Source organism: Lithobates pipiens, unplaced genomic scaffold, assembly GCF_037356315.1.
Source record: "Lithobates pipiens isolate NorthernLeopardFrog02 unplaced genomic scaffold, aLitPip1_a1.2 Scaffold_30, whole genome shotgun sequence".
NCBI lineage: Eukaryota > Metazoa > Chordata > Amphibia > Anura > Ranidae > Lithobates > Lithobates pipiens.
The window spans coordinates 137,089,997-137,116,256 of NW_027507791.1; the positions used below are offsets into that span (position 1 = coordinate 137,089,997).

General features: G+C 45.0%; 1 protein-coding gene across 3 annotated transcripts in view; it reads right to left on the reverse strand.

Annotated features, from left to right (window-relative positions):
* KNL1 (kinetochore scaffold 1) overlaps positions 1–26,260 on the reverse strand; it is a 288,270-nt gene that overhangs the window by 121,902 nt on the left and 140,108 nt on the right. For all 3 annotated transcript variants that reach the window (XR_013264900.1, XM_077464895.1, XM_077464894.1), the window contains exons 8-10: positions 13,072–13,106; positions 12,889–12,941; positions 1,136–7,054 (exon numbers count right to left, since the gene is read on the reverse strand). Coding sequence is in view for 2 of the 3 variants with exons in the window: in XM_077464895.1 (XP_077321021.1) it covers positions 1,136–7,054; positions 12,889–12,941; positions 13,072–13,106 (6,007 nt within the window). In the remaining variant the exon portion in view is untranslated. The remainder of the gene's footprint in view (positions 1–1,135; positions 7,055–12,888; positions 12,942–13,071; positions 13,107–26,260) is intronic.

A 26,260-nucleotide genomic window follows, 5' to 3' on the forward strand; every position in this document is an offset into this window, starting at 1 on the left:
ACAACAGCATCTCCCAGTTCTGCCCAGCAACAAGTGACGCTGATGTCTGCTCCATGTGATTGGAGCAGAGATCAGTGTTCACTAAAAGAAAGCCCAGCCCCCAACAGTTAGTAACACGCCCCTAGGAACACTTTACCCCCTACAATGCCACCCATTGGTTAACCCCTTCACTGCCATTTACACAGGAATCAGTGCATTTGTATAGCAGCGATTGCTTTATAAATGACAATGGTCCAAAAAACGTGTCAAAAATGTCCGATGTGTCCGCCATGTTGCAGTCACAATAAAAATCGCTGATCGCCGCCATTACTAGCTAAAAAAAAAAAAAAAAACACACAAACATAAAAATGCCAGAAAACTATCCCCTATTTTGTAAACGCTATAAACTTTTGCGCAAACCAATCCATAATTGCTTCTTGCGAAGAATACGTATCGGCCTAAACTGAGGGAAATTTTTTTATATATATTTTTGGGGGATATTTATTATAACAAAGTAAAAAATAATGTGTTTTTTTCAAAATTGTCGCTCTATTTTTGTTTATAGCGCAAAAAATAAAAACTGCAGGGGTGATCAAATACCACCAAAAGAAAGCTCTATTTGTGGGAAAAAAAGGAAGTCAATTTTGTTTGGGAGCCATGTCGCACGACCACGCAATTGTCAGTTAAAGCGATGCAGTGCCAAATCGCAAAAAGTTGTCTGGTCTTAAGCCAGCAAAATGGTCCGGGGCTGAAGTGGTTAATGTTTATTTACCAAAGGCAAAATATAGAGTGCACTGCAAGTGCATTTGATCTAGATCTAGGGAGAGGCTCTGCAATGAGGGGGAAACGCTGCTGGATTTCTATCATCCAATCAAAAATACTGTTTTTCTTCCTTGCAGGTTCCCCTCAGATCTAGAGAAACTGCACTTGCAGTGCACATAGTATTTGCCTTTAGTAAATCTACTCCATTGCTGGGAAGAATAAACCAAAACAATGAATAAGTACATCATGAATATTTGTCTACGAGATGCAATTGGTTAGTAAAGAAATGCTATGCTACGTCAATATTTAGGGCATGGCCCCAGAACCAACTCTACTTTTAACTCCAAAGAACAATTATTTTTTTTTGAATTACATGTGCAATTGTCAAACCCACCTGTGTATTTTGTGTGTCATCATCCCTTCTGACCCTCTTTTCTCTATGTAATTTTCTATCATCTTCAGGGTCTCTGGCTCTTTTGTGACCATTTACAGAGTCCTTAGATAAACAGTCATTCAAGTTTTCGTGCAAAGCTTCCTTTTCACACAACTCTTCCCAAGCACCTTCTGGCACCTCATACTGGAACAGACTATTACCATCTTGGTCATCTAAGCAAGCAGGAAGCATCTCTTCATCTATACAGTGACCAGTGTCACCATCCATGAAAGCTTTAAGACTCATTGATGTTCTGGAAGTTTGGGTTGGTGGCTTGGAAATGGAAGGAGCCAACTCTTGAAGGTTGCAGGTGCTAGAATGCCTTTTACTCGGTAACTTTGGTTGAAGCATGCTAACAGACAGTCTGTTTTGCAAACCAGTTTCTTTTATTGGTCCACTGCCTTTCCCTATGGGTTTATTTTCAGCTTGGATGTCTTTGATGGACACCTGCTCATTGAGCAAAGTCTGTTCAGGTATACAACCTCCACTCGTAGGATTTAGAGTCTGAGGTAGTGTGGACAACTCAAAGCAAAAGACAGGTGCAGTATGATTGCTTGGCTTGTTCTTTGACTTGTCTGTTAAACTTCTTATTTTCAGTTGGATATCTGCAATACTTCTACGCCTTTTATCTTTCTGTGATGGTTCAAATAAAGACACAGCCTCTTGAACATTATTAGCCACTTGATCACTTTCATGTTTTTCTGAGGAAAACGCAATACTTTCGGCAGTGGCACAGTTTAAATATTTGTTACTCTTTGGTGAACTACCAATTAATACTTTGTCTGTAAAATCAAACTTGACAGATATATTCCCAGTTTGTTCATTTATTTTTCCAGGGTTGTGTTGGCTGCTATTAGATTGGTTATTTGGGGCATTAATCATTTTTTTCCTGTTTTGCAAAGTAATTTCAGTATTTGGCTCTACAACAGACTCGCCAACTCTATCCTTTTCAGAAAAGCAGAATGATACCCTTTTTGATAATCTGTGATTTTTTGTCACCTGGTAGTCTTTAACTGCACCTGGATAGTTCTCACACACCTCAGATTGTTCACTACAGAGATTCCCAGGTACCATTTCCTGCTTCTGAGATGCAGAATTGGCACCCGTTTCAGAAGAAAAACTCAAGTCACAAATCTGTGTAAAAGCATTTATAGGTTTATGGTCACCTGCAATCTGTGTATGCAGCGGTATCGTTTCTGTACTAATAGATGGAGCACTGCGATCTGGTAATGCATTGCCATCAAGTTTAATATATTTGTCATCTAAAGCCATATCCATTTTTGTATTTGCATTCTTGTGGTCTGAAACAATGCCTACACAATTATCGGAAGCAAGAGACACTGTACTGCTAGGTCTTTTAATTTCATCGCTACATGTACCTTGGTCAATGTCTTTGGATTCCTGGCCAATAAACGCAGTGTGGCTTGTTATTAGGAACGGCGATGGATCTGACAAAAAGTATGTTTTTTCAATAGCAGCAAAGGTAGTTTTTTTTCCTTGCTCAAATAAACCATCAGCTACCATTGAATCAAACTGGGGGAATTCCATTCCCTCTGATGAAACTGGTGTCTCACTTGGTAATAATTCGGTAAAATTATTTTGCTTGGATCCCTTTTTCTCAGTTGTATTGATGGGCGGGTTTAAATTGTTTTCACCATTTTGTGATGTTGCAGACGGTAGGTTTGACATTTCTACAAACTTTACAACCTGTATATTTTCACGGTTGCTTTCATTTGAGTTTTCACAGCAATTTTCCTCAGAGTTGACTTTTGCAACAGCAATGGGAGCTTTGGTGCTTTCCATAGTTCCTTGTTCACACGGGAGCACACATTCATACATGTGTGTTTGATGGGGTCCTTTATTTCTAGTAAAAGTGTCACTCTTTAACAATTCTGCATCTGTATTAACTGTAAAATTCACAGGCATATCCTTGGAAAACAGAGATGTGGCCTTATGTACAGGAGCATGACTCTCCACAGGACAATTTGAAGGAGTTGCACCCATTTTACTTTCAATGGCAGTGGTATGACACTTTGTTATTTCCATTTCACCTTGGTTACATGTTTGATTAAATAAACCCTTACTAGGGTGTTCATCGTTGTTACCAATTACGAGATCAATGTTTGCAGTTGTCTCCGACATGTTACATACTTGGACAGTTTCATCAAAGATACAAAAAGATTTTTGGTGGGAAGGTATAATTTCTCTCTTTGAAGTGCCAGTGAAAACATAGCTTTGACTAGAAAGGTCTAATTCAATTTGTTCACAAGGCAGGTCGTTTACAAAATGTTTATTGGGGAGTTCCACTAGATTCTCTTCATCTCCTGATGTGTTTTTCTTCATTAAAAGCCTATTCTTTGAAGGTTCACATAGCAAACGGTTTTCATTTATTTGTACCCTTGCATTGTTTGTTACCTCTTCACTAATTATATCTTTTAATTCAGTTTGACCAGCCAGAGGTTCAGTTCCACCATGCAAAACAATGGGCTTATGTGAAGCTAGATTATCTGTAGACCTAACCACATCTATTCTTGCAGGTATATGATCAATAAACACTGTATTTGACTTTGTAATGTCCATATCAGCAAAGCAGATTTGTGTTTTGCTTAAATGTGTAGTCTGCAATTTCTCTACCTCACCCAAAACCTTGTTTTCAATAGCTATAGTATTTGTGCGGGTCAAATCCATGTCTTCCTGGTCTAGTGAATTGAATATTTTGTCTTTGGAAAAGGCAGACATTGTAGATACTTTTTCAACAGCCTTTGCCTCATCAGGTATAAGCCGTTTAGAATAAACGGTTATCTTTAGGTCATCTGGAATTAGATCGGAAGGCCCAGTTAATTTCATAAAGGTATTTTTATATTTATTTTGCTGGTCATCTTTGGGCCTTTCATCTGTTACCACACTATTGATGAAAACTGTATTTGACTTTGTGATATCCATGTCATCAGCAGAAATTGCCATAGTTTTCAAAATACCAGACTGACTTTGTAACTCATGTTTGTTTATCCCATCAATGACTGCGGTGTGGCTTTTTGTATATTCCATGTCATCCTCAAGTACAACAGTTTCATCAGGACAAGGGGCATGGGTAATAGCTTTATTTGTAGAGTCACCAGGCAGTAAAATCCTTTTAATAGCGACAGTGTTTCCACAAGTCATATCCATGTCATCTTGCTTAGATATAAAAACACCAGCGTTGCCTTTTAATGGACCAGCCGATTGCTGGCAAGACATATTAGTGATATTTATATGACTGCCTGAAAAACTTAACTCCGATTTGCTCGACGACACCAGGGTATACTCTTTAACCAAGTCCATTGTGCCAACACTCCCACAATCATTCTTAGATTCAAGCACAAAGTCTTTATCAGGCAGACATCTGGGCACAGCCAAAATGTAGTTCTCCCTTTTGTTAATGTCAAGGCAGGTATCAGATTGCAATGTTTTTGACAGGGCGTCACCATCAATGGCAACAGTGTGCGATTGTGTGATATCCATATCCTGTTGGTCACTTGTAAATACCACTGTCTTGTTATTGTTAGATTCATTCATGGTAGGATCTATCTGTAATCCAGCAGTTTCAACCATTGTCATTTCCATGTCATCCAACACATGTCTAGTCTGATTAACAGCATTTGAAAATAGTTTTTCTTTTGCAATGGTGACATGATTTTGATTAATGCAAGTTGTATGGCTTTGGGTCAGCTCCATGTCATCGCCAACAGTTGAAAAGAAAACTGTTCTGTTGTGTATGGTAGACAACCTTGAACCACCATTTGATTTTTTGTCTTTAAGAATTGGTTTTAGCTTATGGGTACTGTCCGACAAAGACATAATTTTACTATCAATGGCAATGGTGTGAGATTTGGTCAACTCCATATCATCCTGGTCAGAGGGGAAAACCATGGTATTATCTTGAATGGTTCTGTATACATGATCACCTAACTTCCCAGACAGTACATCAGCAGGGTCGGCACAACTGCCATTAAATCCAAGACACGGATTGCTCAGTGATGTCATTTGGTCATCTACAGAAGCCTGCATCGATACATTTTTGCTGTCTCTATTAGATCCAAGCACTGTATTTATTTCCTTAGTTGAAACACAGTCATGTTCTTTATCTTTGTCATTGCCGGTATTCAGCTTGAATTCTTTGCACCAGGCATCACCATCAATAGAAACCGCATGCAATTGTGTAATGTCCATATTTTGTTGCTCACCTGTAACTACCACTGTCTTGTTTTCTGCTGCAGTTAATGCAGACCTAATTCGTAGGCAATCATTTTCAGCCGCAGTAATTTCCATGTCCTTTTGAGCGCGTTTGGTCTGATCAGTAGCATTTAAAACGCAATTTTGTGTACCATTTGATAAATTATTTCTCACTAAAGACTTCTGATCAATCAGCACTGTATGACTTTGTGTGAGATCCATGTCATCACTATCACGTGAAAAGAAAACAGTTTTGTTAAAGCCAGAAGATGACCTTGATAAAAGATGACATTTTATTGGGTTCAGATTTGGGTTTGGAAAGCAAGCATTACTTGTAATATCATGTGCATTACGGTCAATGGCAACAGTATGAGATTTGGTCATCTCCATATCATCCTGCTCACATGCAAACAAAATGGTTTTCTCAGTGAAAGGAAGTGGGTCATTTTCTTTTGAAATTGAACATTGATTTCGAAATGTTACTTTCTCTTTGCCACATTTTGTTTCAGCAACAGTGTTGCCTATAATGGTTTTGTTTTGCCCAATGTCGCCTGACTTTAAAGATAAAGGGTTCAACTGAGCCAAGACTTGTTGCCCATTTACACAACTTTTAGAGCTGGAAGAAGCCATCTGAAAGGGCAACAATAATCCAAAACTTCGCTGTCTTTTTCCAGACTGAACAGTGTCACCAGTCCCATCTTTACTAAAGATTTCACATATTGCTGGCCCATCAATAGCTACTGTATGGCTCCTGGTCATATTCATATCTTCTGGACCTACTGTATCTTGATTACAAAAGAAAACATTACTGTCTCTCTTAACAGATTGCCCATCTTTTTTAAAAGTGTTATTAAAGAAAACTGAATCATTTTCAGTAAGTTCCATTTCATTTTCATCAGTAAAAATAATGGTCTTTTGATTATTGCATGCAACGTATGTGTTTGTTTGGTTAGATGGGGCATTTTCTTTTAAAACACCTTGTATGCGAGTTGTATGACTAAACGTCATATCCATGTCATCTTCACAAAGCAGTGTTTGCTCAATGGAAACAGACCTTGGTGGTTCAACACTGGCTCCTTGAAAAAGGCTAAACTCTAGTTTATTACGAGTGCTGGAATAAGATGTTGAAGGGTTTCCTGAGCTTAAATTTGTCAGTTGATGGTTGACTGTTGGAAGGAAAGACGTAATATTTGTAGTGTGGCATTTTGTTAAATCAAGCCCATCTTCTTGGTCCTTGAACACACAGGTAAAGTTTCCTGTATTTTCATTAGTATTAAAAAATGGAAGTGTGGTCTTTGTGGAGAACAGGTTTTCTTTAGAAACAAAAGGAAAAATATTTTCTTTGTCCACTCCTATATTTGAAGATGTTGTGCGTTCATTTCCCAAACATGCCAAAAAGTCACCAAACTTTATTTTTGACTGAGTAGATGAAGTAGCGGAAGGCTGAAACTCCCAAAGCTTTTCACCAGCTGCTAAAAATTTGCTATCAAAATGGCTAGAATCCTCACTCATTGGGGCTCTTAAACTTGCTAGAAATAAACTGGTATCTATTTTCCTTGGTTTTTCTTCAATAAGTCCATCAATAGCTACTGTGTTGCTTGCCGTCATATCCATATTGTCAGATGAGAAATAAATAGTTTGCTCTTTATTGCAGTTAGTATTATTCCACTGTATAAAAGAAAAACAAAAAATTATAAAAATGGAAGTGGCATGGTTAGAATAAAAAATAAACGGTTACCCTACACAACACTTGAATAAAAAAAAGGCAAAAAGCAGCATCATCACACTGTGTGTGTACACATTTTCAATTAATGGTGCTCTCACTTTTGTTGCCAGCGGTTTAGACATTAATGGCCATGTGTTGAGTTATTTTGAGGGGACAGCAAATTTACACTGTTATTCAAGCTGTACACTCACTATTATACATTGTAGAAAAGTGTCATCACATAAAAAAAAAAATAAAAAAAAGAGAATAAAAATATTTGCAAAAACATGAGGGGTGTATTAACTTGTGAGATGCATACGTACATTTATTTTATCTTTCCATGTGACAACACTAAAGAAATTACACTTTGCTACTATGTAAAGTAGTGAGTTTACAGCTTTATATAAGAAATAGGAAAAAAGGGAGGAGCACCGAAAATGCCACATCCATATATATCTTTGAAGGGAAACAAAAAGTCTACCAAAAAGGTACCAACAGGTCGGACTTGTAAGCCATGGAAACAAATGAGAAAGTAACAAAAAGATAGTTTATTAATGAAAAATACATAGTATCAGTGTTCAAAATAGATAAAAATCATATAAAATTATAAATTTTGTACATTGAGCCCTTGTGAGTCGCGTCTACGCGTTTCGTCGTACAGGCTTCCTCAGGACACGGAAAAAGGTTCAAAGATGTAACAAGAAAGAGCAGAATAAATCTCACCAGCTTCAAGTGCGCTACTCCTCAAGTACAAATATCACGGCAACCGGGACAAGTCCAAATATATGGGGAGCTGTGATAGGATAAACAGCACGTGGCACGTTCAGGAAAATTATTAATAGTTGCTTATAGAAGGGGGATACAGTCTCATTCCACATTGCAACAAGAGCAGCCCATAAAGCCACGATTTCCATTTAAGTGGAGCTTAGCAGATACTGATAACAGGTCATATACCCTAGTCAGCATAATCAACAGCTATAAGATGATGTGTGTGAGATGAGACAAATAGACATGCCCCTGGGAGACAGCCAGACGCTGTGTACATGCAATTAATTATTTTCTTGAACGTGCCATGTGCTGTTTATCCTATCACAGCTTGGCAGACTTTCCCCATATATTTGGACTTGTCCCGGTTGCCGGGATTTGTACTTGAGGCGTAGCCCACTCAAAGATAGTGAGATTTATTTGGCTTTTTCTTATTACGTCTTTGAACCTTTTTCTGTGTTCTGAGGAAGCCTGTATAGCGAAACGCACAGATGTGACGTACAAGAGCTCAATGTACAAAATGTATCGCTTTATATGATTTTTATCTATTTTGAACACCGTTAAGATACTATGTAATTTTAATTAATAAACTATCTTTTTGTTACTTTCTCATTTGTTTCCATGCCTTAAAAGTCCAACCTGTTGGTACCTTTTGGTATCCTTTTTGTTTCCCTTACAGCTTTATATAGTATAACATTGTAAATTTGCTGTCCCCTCAAAATAGCGCACACCATTAATTTCTGAACCACTGGCAACAAAAGTGAGTACACGGCTAAGTGAAAATGGCCAAATTGGGCCCAATTAGCCAGTTTCCCTCCCTGGTGTCATGTGACTTGTTAGCTTTACAATGTCTCAAGTGTGAATGGGGAGCAGGAGCGTTAAATTTGGTGTTGCTCTCACTTTCTCATACTGGTCACTTGAAGTTCAACATGGCACTTCATGCCAAAGAACTCTGTGGATCTGAAAAAAAAATTGCTGCTCTATATAAAGATGGCCTAGGCTGGCCAAGACCATACAGCGGATTAAAAAGGACAGGTTCCACTCAAAAAAGGCCTTGCCATGGTCAAACAAAGAAGTTGATGCACATGCTCAGCATCATACCCAGAGGTTGTCTTTGGGAAATATACCTACAATTGCTGCCAGCATTGCTGCTGAGGTTGAAGGGGTGGAGTCAGCCTGTCAGTACTGAGACCATAGGCCGCACACCTCATCAAATTGGTCTGTGTGGCTATCATCCCAGAAGGAAGCCTCTTCTAAAAGATGATGCACAAAAAAGCCCGCAAACAGTTTGCTGAAGACCAGTAAACTAAGGACATGGATTACTGAGACTATGCCCTGTGGTCAGATGAGACCAAGATATACCCATTTGGTTCAGATGGTGTCGTCAAGCGTGTGTGGCGACAACCAGGTGAGGATTACAAAGACAAGTGCGTCTTGGCTACAGTCAAGCATGGTGGTGGAAGGGTCATGGTCTGGGGCGCTATAGTTCATTGCAGGAACCATGAATGCCAACATGTACTGTAACATACTGAAGCAGAGCATGATCGCCCTCCCTACGCAGACTGGGCCGCAGGGCAGTATTCCAACATAACCCCAAACACCTCCAAGACGACCACTGCCATGCTTAAAGGATCACTAAAGGCAATTTTTTATTTTCTTTTAAGCAAACGTTATACTTACCTTCACTGTGCAGCTCGTTTTGCAGAGTGGCCCCGAACCTGCTCTTCTGGGGTCCCTCGGCAGCTGTCTCAGCTACTCTCTGCAAGGACTCCATAACTTCATGCAAGCTCCCTCTCATGGTGTGGAGTGCTTGCAGGCATGCTCCCGTGATACAGGAGGCGGCTGTAGCCGCTCACTATCACTCGGCCCGCCCCCTGGCTCGCCGCGTCATTGGATGTGATTGACAGAAGAGCGAGCCAACGGGGGGATGGCGGCGGCTGTTTTTTCACCTTAATGCATAGAAGTCATTAAAGTAAACTCCCCTATCGTTTTCAGCCAAGGAAGCTGCCATCTTTGCCTCTGTTTAATCTTCAACTGCTATGGTGCTGCACATGTGATTCGTTATGACACCAGCCATTGGATGGTTTGATAGTTTGGCCGAGAGCACAGCCAATGTGCAGTTAGCATTCCCGGCATGCCCCCTTTTTTTTTTTAAACTGTTTAAATCGATGGGTTTACTTCCACTTTAAGGTGGAAAAATGTTTAACTTTACAAGCCCTTTAAGACGCTGAGGGTAAAAAGGTGATGGACTGGCCAAGTAGGTCTCTAGACCTAAACCCTATTAAGCGTCTGTGGGGCATACTTTAAAACGGAAAGTGGAGGAGAGCAAAGTCTCTAATGTTTACCAGCTCTGATGTCATGGGGGAGTGGAAGAGGACTCCAGTGGCAACCTGTGAAGCTCTTGTGAACTCCATGCCCAAGAGGGTTAAGGCAGTGCTGGAAAACAATGGTGGCCACACAAAATATTGACAATTTGAGCCCAATGTGGACATTTTCACATGTTTGTACTAAGGTTTGTTGCCAGTGGTTTAGACATTAATGTGTTGAGTTTTTTTGAGGGGACAGCAAATTTACACTTTTATACAAGCTGTACACTCACTACTTTACATTGTAGCAAAGTGTCAATTCTTCAGTGTTGTCATATGGAAAATATAATAAAATATTTACAAAAATGTGAGGGGTGTACTCATTTTTGTGAGATGAGAGTCGATAATTGGTCACAAACTCACAGATGTTACCAATATTGCTTCAAGGGGTTGTACTGGAGTGATGTATGCAGCAGCAAGGTCATTCCGGTACCACTCTTTAGAGCGGAAGGTTGGCTTTCTTGTAATAACAGCCGATGCTGCTCAGTTGTTATTACAAGCAGCGGGTGGGGACCTCCCCACCGGGAGGCCCGAGCAACCATCCAGCACGCCTGCTCGCTGGCCAAAGACCCAGGTTGGCTTTGTTTGGGTTCTCAGGTCCAGTAACAGGAAGCAATGTCATGACGTCAATTCCGCATTACTGGCATCCTAAACGCATCAGTTTTAAAGAATAGAAAGTATTCAAAAAACGCCAATCTTGAAGTTTTGAGCACTTTCAACTGCAGAGGAGGGGTTTGGAATCTTATAGACCCGAAATCCCTCAAAGAGTACCTGTCACAAGGGATGTTTACATTCTTTATGACAGAAATATATATTTTTTCAGGACAGCGTACAGATAAAAAAAAAAAAAAAAAAAAAAAAAAAAAAAGATTAAATCTACAGAATACCATAACCAGATATCGGCCTGAAAGGCAGCCTAAGAATCGGTATTGGCCCTGAAAAAACAAAACACAATAGCAGTCCACCCCTAAATTTAGAAATATAATATAAAATATATACACATACTTGTCAAAAGTATTGGAACACCCATTCATTTTAATGGCATCCCAGTCTTAGTCCATAGTGTTCAATATTGAGATGACCCACCCTTTGCAGCTATGACAGCTTCATCTTTTCTGGGAGCCTTCGAATTGCACTCCTGTGACCTCTAGGAGAAGACCAGCCAAGTGACCTCAGGCTGGACTTTAATCTCCTCTTCAAATTCAGATCCTCTAACCTTTCCTCATAACCAGGCTTCTCCAGGCCTCTTATCAATTTGGTTGCCCTTCTCTGCACTCTCTCCATTTCCGCAGATATCCTTTTTTAGTGCATAAAACTGAGCTGCATATTCCAGCCTTACTAATGATTTGTACAGGGGTAAAACGAGATCTCTCTGGAGTTAATACCGCTCTGGGTTGTCCCCTGAATAGTAAGAGGAGTAATCTTCCAACAGGGATACTAGTTCTAGTGACCTAGGGGACCCCAAGGCATTGCCTTAATTTGCAGGGTTTTTTACTTGCTGCTTAGTTATGATACAGAAGGGAGAAAACTCTGCAATGGGACACATGACAAATAAAACAAAACCCCCCAAAAAACGAAGTGTTATAACCTTTCCAAAATTAATAAAATATCCTATAGGTTATACTTTAAGTTCACCTTTAGCAACATGTTACACCCATATTTTGGGTGTAACATGTTTCTACGAAACCCACCTCCCCTGAGTGACAGAGCAAGGGTGCTTCGCCTTGCAGTCGTGCTAATATTTTAAATTGACACGATATTCATTCACAGATCACTGTAAACAAGCAAACTACAAGTCCTCCCATCTTTTACCACAGCGGATGGCTTACAGTTCTCAATAAGACTTACTACAGCTCTGAAAATTACAGTTCGATCAGTGTTATGGGCAGAAAGCTGTGTGATATGCACCCATAATGCATCAATGTTCTGCAGGATCCCGAGAAAAAATAAATAAAAAATTTCTAGACTAGGGTAAACCTAGCTTTAAGGGTCGGTTCACACTGGTACGACTTGTCAGGCAACTTAGCCGCCTGACAAGTCGCGTCCCATTCTGTACAATGGAACCGTTCTAATCGGAGCAACACAAGTTGCTCCGACGTAGAAAAAGGTTCCTGTACGACTTTGGGGGCGACTTGAGGCGGCTTGCATTGACGTCATGTCCAGGTCGCCTTAGGCAGTCGCACTGCAAGTCGCGCTGCCTCAGTGTGAACCGACACTTAGACCCCTTTCACGCCGAGGGCGTTTTGCAGGCGCTATAGCATTAGAAATCGCGCCTGCAATCCACCCTCAAACTGCTGCAACATTGTCCGAGGGCTTTCACACTGGAGCGGTGCACTGGCAGGACGTCAGGAAAAGTCCTGCCAGCAGCTTCTTTGGAGCGGTGTGTTTACCGCTCCTCCCCATTGAAATGAATGCGGCGTATTGCCCCTTAAAAGACCCCCGCTAGCAGCCGAAATGCGCCGCCAATCCGACGGTAAAACGCCGCTAAAAAGTTGGGCCGTTTTACCTCCAGTGCTATGGGCAGCGCAGTGTGAAAGCCCTCTTAAGGAAATTTTTTTTTTTTAAATGTAACAAATACACAAAAACAGCATAATGAACTGCACAAGTTTCGCTACAGTTCTAAAACCTGGAAGGGTAGAGGAATACCAAGAAAATACCTCACATACCTCTGCTTGGTGAGCTGGAGCTTGAAGAGGCCCATGAAGCAATCTATCCATTCCTGAAACCATCGTACAGAAAATAATCTTTGGTGATTCACAGATCTTTTCATTAAATCCAGTAAAAGGAAAGAGAGAAAGAAAAAAAAAAAAAAAAAAGAAAAAAAATAAAACACACCACACACATCTTACCAGTTATGGGACATTTACCATCTGTTCTTTCATTCCTGTAAAATAGAGACATAGCATAATGTGAGGAAAACAAAAAAAAAAAGTTTTATGACACTTTACAAAAGTTGCGTGTGTTCTTTGTAACCATTTTATCTAATTTTTACCTCAAAACTTCAATTGAAATGTATGGTAGCTGTGAAACCTTCAAACACAAATATTAAAGCTGAATATATTAAGATAAGGCCAAAAGAAAACAGTCTAGGTACCCAATCAAACAAATGCCCCGTTGTGTCAGCAAGGCAAGGACTGGGGCCAGAACTTTAGTAAAAACCTAAGGAGCATAGGCTAGACCAAAGGGAAACACTACAAACATGTCCCTGATTGCAAAGCAGGGAAACACGGATGCCCCTCGCAGATGTGGATGAACAGGAAAGCTTCCTTGATATCTATGGAAGCCAGGAAATCCACCTGATAGGTCACCACTGATAAAATGGACTCCTTAAACTTTTGAACCGGCACAAAGGCAAAAAAAAAAAAAAAAAAAAAAAGAGAAATCCAGCCAGCCAAAGTTAGTTTGCAAGGGCTTCCCCTATGGGTCACAGAAGTGCAATTCGTTTTGCACTCCTGTGACCTGTTTTCAGCAGAGTGAGCTGAAGCCAGCTCTCTGCTGACCCATATCAATGCGACAAAGTCTGGATCCACCAGGACTGATGCCAGTCTCAACGAGCCGCTGAGAGCCTGAGATGGGCACTTCATGCCCCTTCACAGCTCAGCACTCTAGAGAGCATGCGTGGGGGGGCATAGCGGATAGCTGCTGACTGGACAGTCTGCTAGGGGAGCTGAGAGAACAGAGACAAGTCAAAATATGTAGGGAAATGAAAAACCTTTATGAACCCAGTCAGCTTGTGTTTACCAAATAAGGCACAAATATTACTTCCGTCATCACGGCGGAGTCCTCAATTTTTAAGCGTCTCTTGCAGAGGCAGTCAAAGCCGCCACGCCCCTTTTCCTGTGCAGAAACTAGGGCAGAGGATTCATCCTCACTATCCAAGAACTCAGGGAATGCCTCACTGGAGCATGCGGGCACAGAACCCATGATGGCAGGATCCGACTCAGGAGGAATCCAAGGACGTATTTTGCTCTCTTTGTGACCAAATACTGCCATCACCTGGGAGACTGACGACTCCAGGAGCATTGACAGTGTCTATGGGGACTGAAGAACCAGAAAAACCAGATGGGCCAGCGTCCTCCTGGAAGGGTCCACAGCCCTGCAAGACACTGCCAGACAGAACCCACCAAGGGAATTGGGAGAATAAAACTGTCCCCTGATCCGCCAGGCACAGTGAGGAGGAGAGGTACCCCAGGATGTTCTCATCAGGGAGAATGTCAGAGCTGCCAATGCATCATGTGTGCCCCTATACCACCCCTGATATATCAGCCCCAGCACTGTAGTCTAAGCAAGATAGCCATCCGTTCATTCCCAGCTGGCTCCCATGCAAGGCTATGCCAGGGGTCCACATCAAAATGACAGCCCCTGCAGAATACAAAACGGCAGCCGAGGCCCCATTAAAATGGTAGTTCTGACTACAGGAAAATGCATGCCAGCCTGTACAGCTGTCCCAGACACCCCCAGTAGCAAGGGGGAGGGGGAGGGGTGGCTGAGCCATTCCACCAAAAAGGTGAGTGATGTCAGAGGCCTGGGGGAAAAAGATGGGGGTGGGCACCCACAGAATTGATCCCCCAGTGAGGGGGTGGCTACTTACCAGAACAGTGGAGAGTTTAGGTAAGCCTCCCGTGAGAGATCCACCTCACCAAAGTGGGGGAGGCAATACCAGCGGGGAACTAGGTCCATACTACTGAACACCATGCGGAAGAACTGCTAGCCTATGGAGTTAGAAAGGCGTTTTGTGCACAGAGGACTGCCCATAGGAAGTGCCAAGCTCTTTCCTGCCTAGTGTCCTACTCCTGGTAGGTGGAGTTACAAAACCTGAATGTAGAGAAAACAAAAAAAGTTATATCCATCAATGAACGAGGAAAAAAAAAAAAAAAAAAAAAAAAAAAAAAAAGGATTTTTGTACTCACCGTAAAATACTTCTCTGAAGCTCATTGACTGACACAGTACCTTTAATATTGACCTTACGGTTATATTGCCACCTTCAGGAGGGGACTAGGCAGAACATGTAAAAAACAGCAAAACTGCACAGTACCGCTCAGGGGTGGACCTACTGGCTATAACCCCTCACTCTGTTTCCAGCAGCTCAGTTCATCAAAAAACAGTACAAACATAAATAGGGGGAAGGGGAGGGGGGTGCTGTGTCCGTCAATGAACTACAGAGAAAAGGATTTTACGGCGAGTACAAAAAAACTATTTTCTCTTTCATTCATTGATGGACACCGCATCTTTAATCTTGACCTTAGGGACATCCCCAAGCAGTGAAAAAAAATAAATAAAACCCACACCACGAGGAGGAGTGGGAACAGCAAGAAAATAAACTCCACCCCTAACAACCTGAACTCCTCAACAAAGGAGTTAAAACCTTAAAGAGCCCCCTGCAAAACCTTGCAGCCGAAGCAAGCATCCGAAGATGCGCTCACATCAGCCTTGTAAATTTTAATGAAAGTGTGAACAGACGACCAGGTGGCCACCTTACACACTTGGGAGATGGACTCTGTCGGAAAGCCCAGGAGGCACCGATTGCCCTGGTCGAATGTACTGTGACAGGACAGGGGGGCGCCCGCCCCCTTATGGCATAAGCCTGAACTACGATCTGTCTGACCAACTGAGAAATGGTAAGAAACAACAAGATACTAGCGCTTTAAAAAGATACTGGTGTGTCCTTTTCGGTTCAGTCTGTATCGTTCATTAAAATCAAAACCAAAACTTTTTTATCAAGGAAAATGTGTTTTTTTTTTTAAAGTTTTTTAAAAAACAGTACTTGGAATTTGCTGAGAATCCAAAAAGGTTGCTTGCTGTCCTTAGAGGGTAGGGGATGTATGTGCACAATTACCAGCGGCAGCTGCCTCTTTAGAGTGAAGTAATCTCAGAATAGGATACCAATAAGAAATATATAGAAGAGCGTCAAGTCAGTAAAAGGTGCATTTATTTAATATAATCAATAAAAAGTCTCACTTACATACATGATTATTGTTATTCTCCGTTTGATAGTCAAATCACTGTTCCCTTTCGCTGGTGCTGTTACTGGATACAAACATGCAACAATCCTCCTCCACAGCGCACTAGGAGAGCTCCGCTGTGTTCTGTGATACACAGAGATACAAACAGGCTCGTAGACAGTGTGTGACATCAGCCGGGGGATACCCAAGAGCACGACACGTTTCTGAGCATGCGCGCTCCTTTCTCAAGTGCAGGTATAGGTATAGATACCAGTTCTCACGCTGTCTACGAGCCTGTGTCTCTGTATCACAGAACACAGCGGAGCTTCCCCCTAGTGCGCTGTGGAGGAGGATTGTTGCATGTCTGTATCCAGTAACAGCACCAGCAAAAGGGAACAGTGATTTGACTATCAAACGGAGGATAATATTAATCATGGATGTAAGTGAGACTTTTTATTGATTATATTAAATAAATGCACCTTTTACTGACTTGGCGCTCTTCTATATATTTCTTATTTCTAACCAAGAAATGGTGGCAGACAAGACCACCAGGCCCTTCTTCAGACCAGCCACCCATACAAGCAGCAGACCGGACCTCCGGAAAGGAGCTGTAGCAGATACATCCGCAGAGTCCAGACCATGTCCAAAGAATGCAAAAAGCAACCCTTTTTGGTTTGTGACGGCTGCGGACATAAGGACGGAAGCACAATGTCCTCATTTAGATAAAAGTCCGAAACAAACTTTGGAAGAAATGAAGGCTGCGGACCCAGCACCGCCTTATCCTTGTCAAGGATCAAGTAGAGAGACTTGCATGACAAGGCTGCCAACTCAGAAACCCTCCTGGCAGATGTAAGAGCCACTAGAAAGACTACTTCTGAGAGAGTCGCTAAGGGGATCTCCCAAATGTTTTCAAACAGCAGTTTCGGAAGCACCTAGAGCACCAGATTCAGATCCCACAGGGCAGCGGTGATCGAACCGGAGGGGCCACATGTCGAACCCCCCCGAACAAAATTTACTCCCCAATAAAATGAGTCACGAATGGTCACTGGGAAAAAAAAAACAAAAAAACAAAAACACACAGCCAAAGCCGATATCGGCCCCCTTAATGGTGCTTAATGCAAGTTTCTGATCCACTCCTCGCTGCAAAAACAGCGGGATCCTTTAAACTGAATATGTACGCAGACGCCACGATGATAAATCTGCAAGAAGAGGACTTCCATGCCCCATAGTGGAGATTACCAAATCCGCCAGACCTCGGTCCCTTAGCCCCTGGGCTTTCAACAGTCATGCCATTAAAACCACCGACAGTAAAGCAGGATGAAGGAATGGACCTTGCCACAGAAGGTCCTCTTGCATCGGCCAATGAACATCCGCCACCATTCGTACTATGTCAGCGTACCAAGGACGTCGAGGCCAATCTGGGGCAATCAGAATCAGCGTCCCCTCTGACTTCTACCATGTCTGCTACGCAGAGTGGAGGCAGAGTAGGGGGGTGCAAAAATCAGTCGATAATGAAGCCACAGCATTTGCCCTGTCTGTCCAGGGATCTTTTGACCTGGCCACAAACGTCTGTACCTTCAGATTGAGTTGAGAGGCCAAGAGAGCCACATCTGGTGTGCCCCACCTTAGGCAAAGGAGCCAAAATACATCCGGATGCTGTGACCATTCCTCCTGGTCTAGCAGCTGAGGACTTGGGTAGTATGCCTGCCAGTTTTCTACACCCCGAATGTATGCAGCCGACAGAGCCAGGACACACCACTCTGCCACCGCAGGATGTGAGACCCCCTCCAGTGCTGCAGCCGAGCTCCTTGATGGTTGACATACGTCACCGCCGTGGCATTGTCCGACTGGATCCTGACCCGGATGCCCCTGTAGCCTCTGACCATGTGGAGAGGCACCGCCTGAAGCTCCAGCACATTGATCGGGAGGCATAATTATTCTTGCGTCTAGCGATCCTGGGCTGACAGTACACCCCAAACTCCCCCCAGCCAGTCAGGCTGCCGTCCGTTGTGATCATCTTCCAATGAAGCTGAAGGAATGACTTCCCAGACCGAAGGGCCGGAGACCTCAGCCACCAGAACAGGGAAGAGATTGTCGGAGATTTGTCCCATTTGGACAGGATCTCTTTCTGCAAGACTCGAGTGTGGAATTGAGCATACGGTACCGCCTCGACAATGGCTACCATGAGACCGAGAACACACATGCAAAAATGCAGTAACGACCACCTGCGGGACACCAATAACTTCACCGCAGCTTGAAGATTCTGCAGCTTGTTTGAAGGGAGAAAGACTCATGCCTCTGAGGAGTCCAGAATCAAGCCCAGGTACTCCAGGTATTGAGACGGCACAAACTCTGGAGGTTCAACACCCAACCAAACTCCCGAAGAGTCCGTATGGTGAACGCCACATCCTTCCTTAATTCTGAGGTGAAAGCTGCACTCAGAAGGAGGTCATCCAGGTAACCCACGATTATGATCTCTCGTTGCCTTAGCAGTGCCAGAATTGGGGCTAGCACCTGGCTGAAGACCCTTGGTGCCATCGCTAGGCCAAAAGGGAGAGCTACAAATTTATAGTGCTCGTCTCTGACCACAAATTGTAGAAACCTCCGATTCCTGATGCATATGGGGACATGCAAGTATGCGTCCTTGATGTCCAAGGATGCCAAGAAAATCCCCCTGGAGTGCTGCAACCACGGAACAAAGCGTTTCACAAAGCCGTTGAGGGCCTTGAGATTTAGGACCAAACGGACCCCCTTCCTTCTTTGGGACTAGAAACAGATTGGAGTAGATTCCCTGAAACCTTTTTCGGCGTCGGCACAGGTACTATCAACCCACACATAAGCAGGTCCTGTACTGCCCCGAACAGGGCCTCCCGACAAGCCAGAAGAAGGTTGGAGCGGGGGAAAAAAAAAAAAATCTGCTTGGCGGACAAGAAAAACACCATCTTGTAGCCTGATGAAACCAGTTCGCAGATCCACTAGTGGGAAAGGAGGGAGGTCTACCGGGCTGCAAACTCCCGAAGGCGACCCCCCCCCCCCACCCGAGAGTCAGGCGGGAGCAAACCTTCATGCAGCAACTGATTTGCTTGCAGGCTTGCGAAACTAGGAACGCTTTTGTCCCTCATCGGGCACCTTGTCAGTCTGGGACCACTTAACTGCCTACGGTGTGGCTCCTTACCCTTTCTGGACTGTGGGAGCAAAGTACTGTTTCCCCCAGTAACATTCTTAATAAGGTCATCCAGCAAGGCTCCAAATAGCCTATCCCCCTGCAACTGCAAATCCGTCAGTGCTTTCTTATATGCCTGGTCCGCAGACCAGCATTTTAGCCAAATCAGGCGATGTAGCACCGTCACTGAGGCCGATACTGAGAATCTAGAAAGCAAGGGGCCGTACCCAAGGCCGCATCACAGACACATTTAAGGCCTTGCACCAACTGGTCTGCCAGTTCCACGCAGACCGGGAAAACCTGTTGCTTTTCCATTTCGCATTGCACCAACTTTCAGTAAGCGTCCAACACCAGGGCTGTGGCCAACACTGGCCGCAATGCTGACCCCACCACCGTAAATATGGACCACAAGGCAAGGTCCTTGAAAGCAGGGTCCCTTCCACCGGAATCGTGGGAGGGGGGGGGGGGGGTTAACGACTGGAGATGTCAATTTCTTCAGGAAACTCTCCTCAAAAAAGGAAGGGGTAACGCATTACCATCCGTCTCGGGCCCGAAAAGGCTTCACCACTCCTTGTAAATAAACTTATCTAAATAAGTTGGGTAGGGAAACACCTTAGTGCGGGCCGGCTTGTGGGACCCAAAAGGGGCAGACACCTCTGTAGATGCCCACGTCGTATCTTCTATCTTTAGGGTATCCCACACCGCTGTGATAGGTACTCCTACTAGCGCTTTTTCCTGCGCGGACACGGAGTCATCCTCACTGTTCGAACAGTCCTGGTCCGCATCCTTTGAAACGTCAGAACAAGGGCCGCCTGCTACATCGGGACCCGAGTCTGCATCAGAGCTTTCCCCCAGAAGATGGTGGGTGGAGGGGGTGTTTTTTTTAGACCCCTTGTGCCCGCAGGCCACTTCCATCCTAGCAACAAGGGACTTCAGGACCTCAGACAAAGCATCCATAGGCACCGCAGGTGCAAAGGAACCAGTTGCAATAACAGATGTCTGGGGAAGAAGTGCCAGCTTCTGATGCCATGCTAACCCACTCTTGCCAGTCACCACTAGGAACCTAAGGCAAGCCACACAAAATGCCCACCCTCCTAGGTGCCACAGACTGAGGGGCCCCCCCACAGGACTCGTCACCTTGACCCAGGTACTGCGCTGTGCTGCCGCCATCTGCTCTCCCCTGTGCCAGCCACGAGGTGGTCTGTGTTAGTTTTGTGCTGTTTCAGAATGAACCAGCCACCCAGCGCTAGGGTAAAACAAAACGGAGGCTACTATAAAATTCCCACCAGACGCCTAAGCAAACGTTGTCTGAGAACGCCAGGAAACTGGCCGTGGGTCGCGTGGCAGCCAGTCCCCCACATGGCAACACACAGATAACAAAGACAAGTGGACCAATAACCGCCCAGCACCCTGCCAGGAGCCAGAGCCCCCCCCCCCCAGCCAGGTACATGCACCGCACCCCCTATGCCCAGTCACGCAGCGATCCATCAGCATGGGGAGTGGGGACAGGGAGAGAAGAGAGGGAGAGACCCCCTAGTCAACCTCCCAGGGAATACCCAGCTGCTCCATCCTGGTGAAACAGGTGGAACCATACTTAACCCTCCTGGAGACAAGCCCAGGCTGGTTTGTAAGTCATAAGCACAGAGTGACCCCTTATAAGGAGGGGTCTACAGGAGCTGGTAAGCAGGGTTTTCAGCTTTTGGTGGAGGCATTTTTGCACAAGGTGATGGATAGTGGAGACCAACACCAAGAATTCAAGATTTACTATCAAACATTGGTGGACTGGTTAATGGACATTTGGCCCTCCATATCTAGTTTAATATTTTTGACATTTTAGCACAATTCTATATTTATCAATTATTGTTAAACTGATTAGTGCATTTTTTTTAGCATTGAACACTATTAGTGCCACCGCCCCCCAAAGTGTGTCAAAAGTGTCAGTGTCTCGACTGTCTGCGACAATATCACAGTCCAGCTACAAATTGCTGATCACCGCCATTACTAGTAGAATTTTTTTTTTAATCGCATAATATGTAGACGCTTTAACTTTTGCACGAAATATACGCAACCCCACAGCTGTGCGTCACTATAGACACTTTGGGCCCAATTTGGACATTTTTCACTTAGGGGTGTACTCACTTTTGTTGCCAGCGGTTAAGAAATGAATGGCTGTGTGTTGCGATATTTGGGGGGGCAGCAAATTTACAATCTTATACAAGCTATACACTCACTGCTTTACATTGTTGCAAAGTGCCATTTCTTCAGTGTTGCCACATGAAAAGATTTTTAAAGGCTTATATGAAAATTATTAAAAAAAGGTTTGGGGACCCGGGTCCTGCCCCAGGGGACATGCATCAATGCAAAAAAAGTTTTAAAAAAAACAGATTTTTTTTGGGAGCAGTGATTTTTAAAGTGCTTAAAGTGAAACAATCAAAAATAAAATATTCCTTTAAATATTGTGCGGGGGGAGGGGGTTTGGGGGGTCTATAGTATGCCTGTAAAAGGGCAATACCAGGGGGGCGTGGCCTGGAGTGTAATAGAGTAGGACGCATGTAGTGGGTGCCCCGTTCGTCCGTACTCCTTGAATATCCTGCATATCCTTTCTTTGATCTTCGGCGGATCTGCCTCTCCCCACCGCGGGACCCCTGGTGCCCCCTGCCCGTTTTGGAAGCTGCTTGGGCCGCTCCCGGAGGATATCCCCGCCCGGGGGCTGCTTTTAGGACAGGCCTTGGCTTCGGCCTAGCGGTGGCCATCTTGCTGCACCCACCGGAGGCCCCCGTGAGTATCCCTGGCCTGCCTAAACATATAAAAAAACGTTTCTGTCTGCTGCGGCCACTGGATCCCCTGTGGCCCATGCTTGCCCTGTGGTAGCTGGTGGGACAGTCTGCAGCTCCGGCCTGGCTCCCGGAGCGGCGGTCATTTTGCTACACCTCCTGGTGGCCAGCACAGCCCTCCTTGACCTGCCCAATTGCCCCTGGACCAACAGCTCCTTACTACTGCCCCCAGGTCACATGTGGACTCCCGCACAGTGTCTAACTACCCCGCAGTGGCTGGCGGGGTGGCCTCTGGAGCTAACCCGGGCCTTGGAGCGGTGGCCATCTTGCTCCACTCACTGCAGCTGGACAGGCTCTGCTCATCTCCCCGATTACCCCAAGCTGGTTGTCTTTTGCTACAGTCACCGGCCCTTACAGGTACCTGGCCGCCATCTATAGCTTCTATTGTGTCACTCTACAGCGGCTGCGGGGGGGGGGGGGGGGATGGGGGGGATGACATTAAAGGTCTGGCCTGACAGGCAGCGGCCATATTGCTGCACCCCGGGCCGTCTCTGGAACATGTCTCCACCTAAAAAGTTCAGAGGCTGCTGACAAGCTTGCCAGGTACCGCCGCCTTGAAGCGGACCAGCAGGCCGGAGGTGGCGCTGGCGCCTCCTCAGATGCACAACATTCTATGACGGCCACTAATAAAGTTCTGGACGCTAATGCTCTGTGCCAGAGCACGCTTACTACCAAAATTGAGGAGGTTAAAATTGATGTGTCCTTAATCCGGCAGGATCTCTCTGCCCTGCGGAACCGCGTGGCAGAGACGGAGACCCACATTAGTAGAGCAGAAGACATTCCTACACCCTCTGCAACACACCACTGACGAGGTGCGCCGCCAGCTGCAGCAGATTAGCGCAAAACAGGACGACATGGAGAATCGTCTCCGGAGATGCAATCTCCGCTTTATTGGCCTCCCTGAGACAGTGAGGGCAACGACCTTCAGAAGAGAGGCATTCTCGGATGTTTGCGGTCGAGAGAGCTCATCACATTCCCGCTCGTCCTCCTCCCCAGGGGGCCCCCCTGCGCACCCTGATAGCGAAATTTTTTAATTTCAGTGACCGCGACAAAATCCTTCATCTGACCAGGGAGAGGGGGAACATCCCCCATACTAACAGGCATGTGGCCGTATTTCCGGATTTCTCCAACGAGGTACAACGCCAGCGGTCCAGGTCCAGGTTTTAGGATGTCAAACGACGCCTTTGAGTGCTCCACCTCAAGTACGCTATGCTGTATCCTGCGAAGCTTTGCGTGGAATACGAGGGCCGAACCCACTTTTTTGAGGACCCTGCGCTAGCATCCACTTGGATTGATCAGAGGGAGCGCCGGGACTGAGCATACCATCCTATCAGTAAGATATGAGTATTTCTCCTTTCTTCCCCCCTGCGCCTACGATATCGTCTGCTGCTCTAATGACTAGCCCCTGGATGGGCATACCACATATGTATATTTTCTTCAGGGGCAGGGGACAGACCTGCAAATCCCTTTCTTTCTACCATGCGATGGTCCTCGCAACATGCCTACTGTCTCCGGGTGCCCTACTAACTCAAGACCCCCGGTTTCCCCTATGCTTGAGCAATGTCCACTGAAGACAGTAGATCAACATTAACAATTCTTCTACCTCTTTTTTTATACCATCCTGACGGCAGGCGGAGCTCCTATCTGCACAGCCGTAATGGTGCTACACCTGCATGGCTTCTACTCCCCATGCACTTCTCAGAGAAGAAGTCGCCCCCCCCCCCCCCCCCAGGATCTGTGTGTGCTTTTTCATCCCTCATTTGCTTGACTGTTTGCGGTTTGGGTTTATTTATTTTTTTTCCTTCTCTTTAATATGGGTATCTATGCTACTCTGAAATTATGAAATTAAGTCCCTTGTCTCCAATGGATCCCAAACGTTGGATGTCCCCCGTTGCTACCTGGTTATGGGGTACAATGTCCATGCCGAGTTAGGGTGGCGCTGGACTGGGTGGGGGGGGGGGGGGGCGTGTTGTGGTTATTTTTTTGTTTTTTTTACACCACCAGGACTACAAGTGCTTATGCTACAGGTACTATTATTATCTTAGATGCACTATTGCCATTGGCCGTTCCTGTGTTTATGTTACACGCTGTGGCTATGTCTGCTCTGCCGGCTCTGGTTCAACTGCGGTCTACTATATACACCCTATACCCCCCAGGAGTTCTCTAAAGTTCCTTACATGGAATGTTAAAGGTATGCGTAATAAGATTAAATGCACAGCCGTCCAGCCATTCCTCAAGTCCCAGCGTGCTAACATTGTCAAACTTGTTGAAACCCACGTTACGGGCCATCTTCAATCCTCCCTTAAAAAGCCCTGGATAGGCTGGGCATATCATGCCACCCACACAACACTCCAGAGGTGCATCGGTTCCTATTGCTAAAAGAGTGCCGTTTGACCTGGTGCTACTCCAAAACGGACTGGCAGGGCAGATATGTATTTATACACGCCACTATTAATGGATCCCCTATCCTTATATTAGCCTGCTATGTCCCCCCTCCGTACAAATCAGTTGTAATTAAGGAGGGTCTTGCCTTCATGACGCAATACCCCTCTACACCAGTGGTGTGGATGGGGGACTTTAATATGATCCTCACACCCGCTCTAGACCGAATGGGCACGTCGGACCCCCCTATTGACCCGCCGGCCCATACCAGACTGCACCACATTTTGACCGACTTTGCTCTAGTAGACACTTGGCGTCACAAACATCCGTACGCTAAGGTCTTTTTGTGTTTCTCGGCCAGCCATAACACAATGTCGCGAATCGACTATTTTCATCTCAAGGACCCCGAAATCTAAATTGGGGAGATGTGGGCTTTGCTCCGAGAATTCTCTCAGATCATGCCCCATACTGGATTACGGTGCAACTCTTGAAGGCCTCTCCCCCTCATCCTTGGCAGCTGAACCCATTTTGGCTGACAGCTTTGCAGGACCAGGATGATATCCCCACGGAATTGCAATATTATTTCACAGCAAATGGGGACTCAGCCACGTACGATATAGTGTGGGAGACATTTAAGCTTCATGCCCGCTCCCTGCTCTCCACGCGTATTGACAGACTCAAGCGGTCATCACACCTGGTTGTCCAACAGGCTACGGAACACCTACGGGTGCTGGAGGAGGCGTTTCACCGAGACCCCTCGCTCAGCAATCCCAATAATCTCAAGGTTCAGTCACGACAGGTCAATTACATATTGAGTGGGCCAAGCAGTGCATCTTCTTCTGTAGGCATAGGATATTTGAATACGAAGAAAGATCTGGCAAACTGCTTGCGTACCTTGCTCATTTAGATTTGTGTCCCCCGGTGGTGGTGTCATTGACGGACAGCCAGGGGAACGATATTACGAATCCACAACGAGTGGCGGAGGAGTTTGCAAGATTCTATCGCACACTTCACACCTCCCGGGTCACCCATACACCCCAAGCTACCAGAGACTACTTAGCAAGAGTTAAATTTTCTAAACTGTCAGACACCCAACGTGAACTATTAGAGGCTCCCATCACTAAGGAGGATATTTCTGAAGCCATCTTCTGCCTGGCCGCTTCTAAAGCACCAGGATTGGACGGCTTGCCACTTGAATTTTACGCCACCTATTCTGAAATTTTAACTCCCAAACTCCATGACCTGTATAAATCCATATTTGCCTCGGGAATCCTACCTCCTTCCATGCGAGAAGCCCAAATTGTAGTAATTCCCAAGCCTGGCAAGGACCCCAAATATCCAGAATCGTATAGACCCATTTCCCTACTACAGGTTGACATTAAAATACTGGCCAAGATTCTCGCCTCCTGTCTTAACCAGGTCATTCTCTCACTGATTCACCCTGACCAGACTGGCTTTATGGCAGAAAAAAACACCGCTATGAACATTCGCCGCCTACATATGAACATTCAGGGGTCCCATGATGAAGTCGGCTCGAGGGTTGTGGTGGCCTTAGATGCCGCCAAGGCCTTAGACTCCGTGGAGTGGAACTACCTGGGTTCAACTCCTGTATCAATCCCCAAGGGCCAAGGTGTTTGTAAACGGCTGGCTCTCTGACCAATTTCCGCTGGAGAGAGGGACCCGACAGGGCTGCCCCCTTTCCCCCCCCATGCTGTAT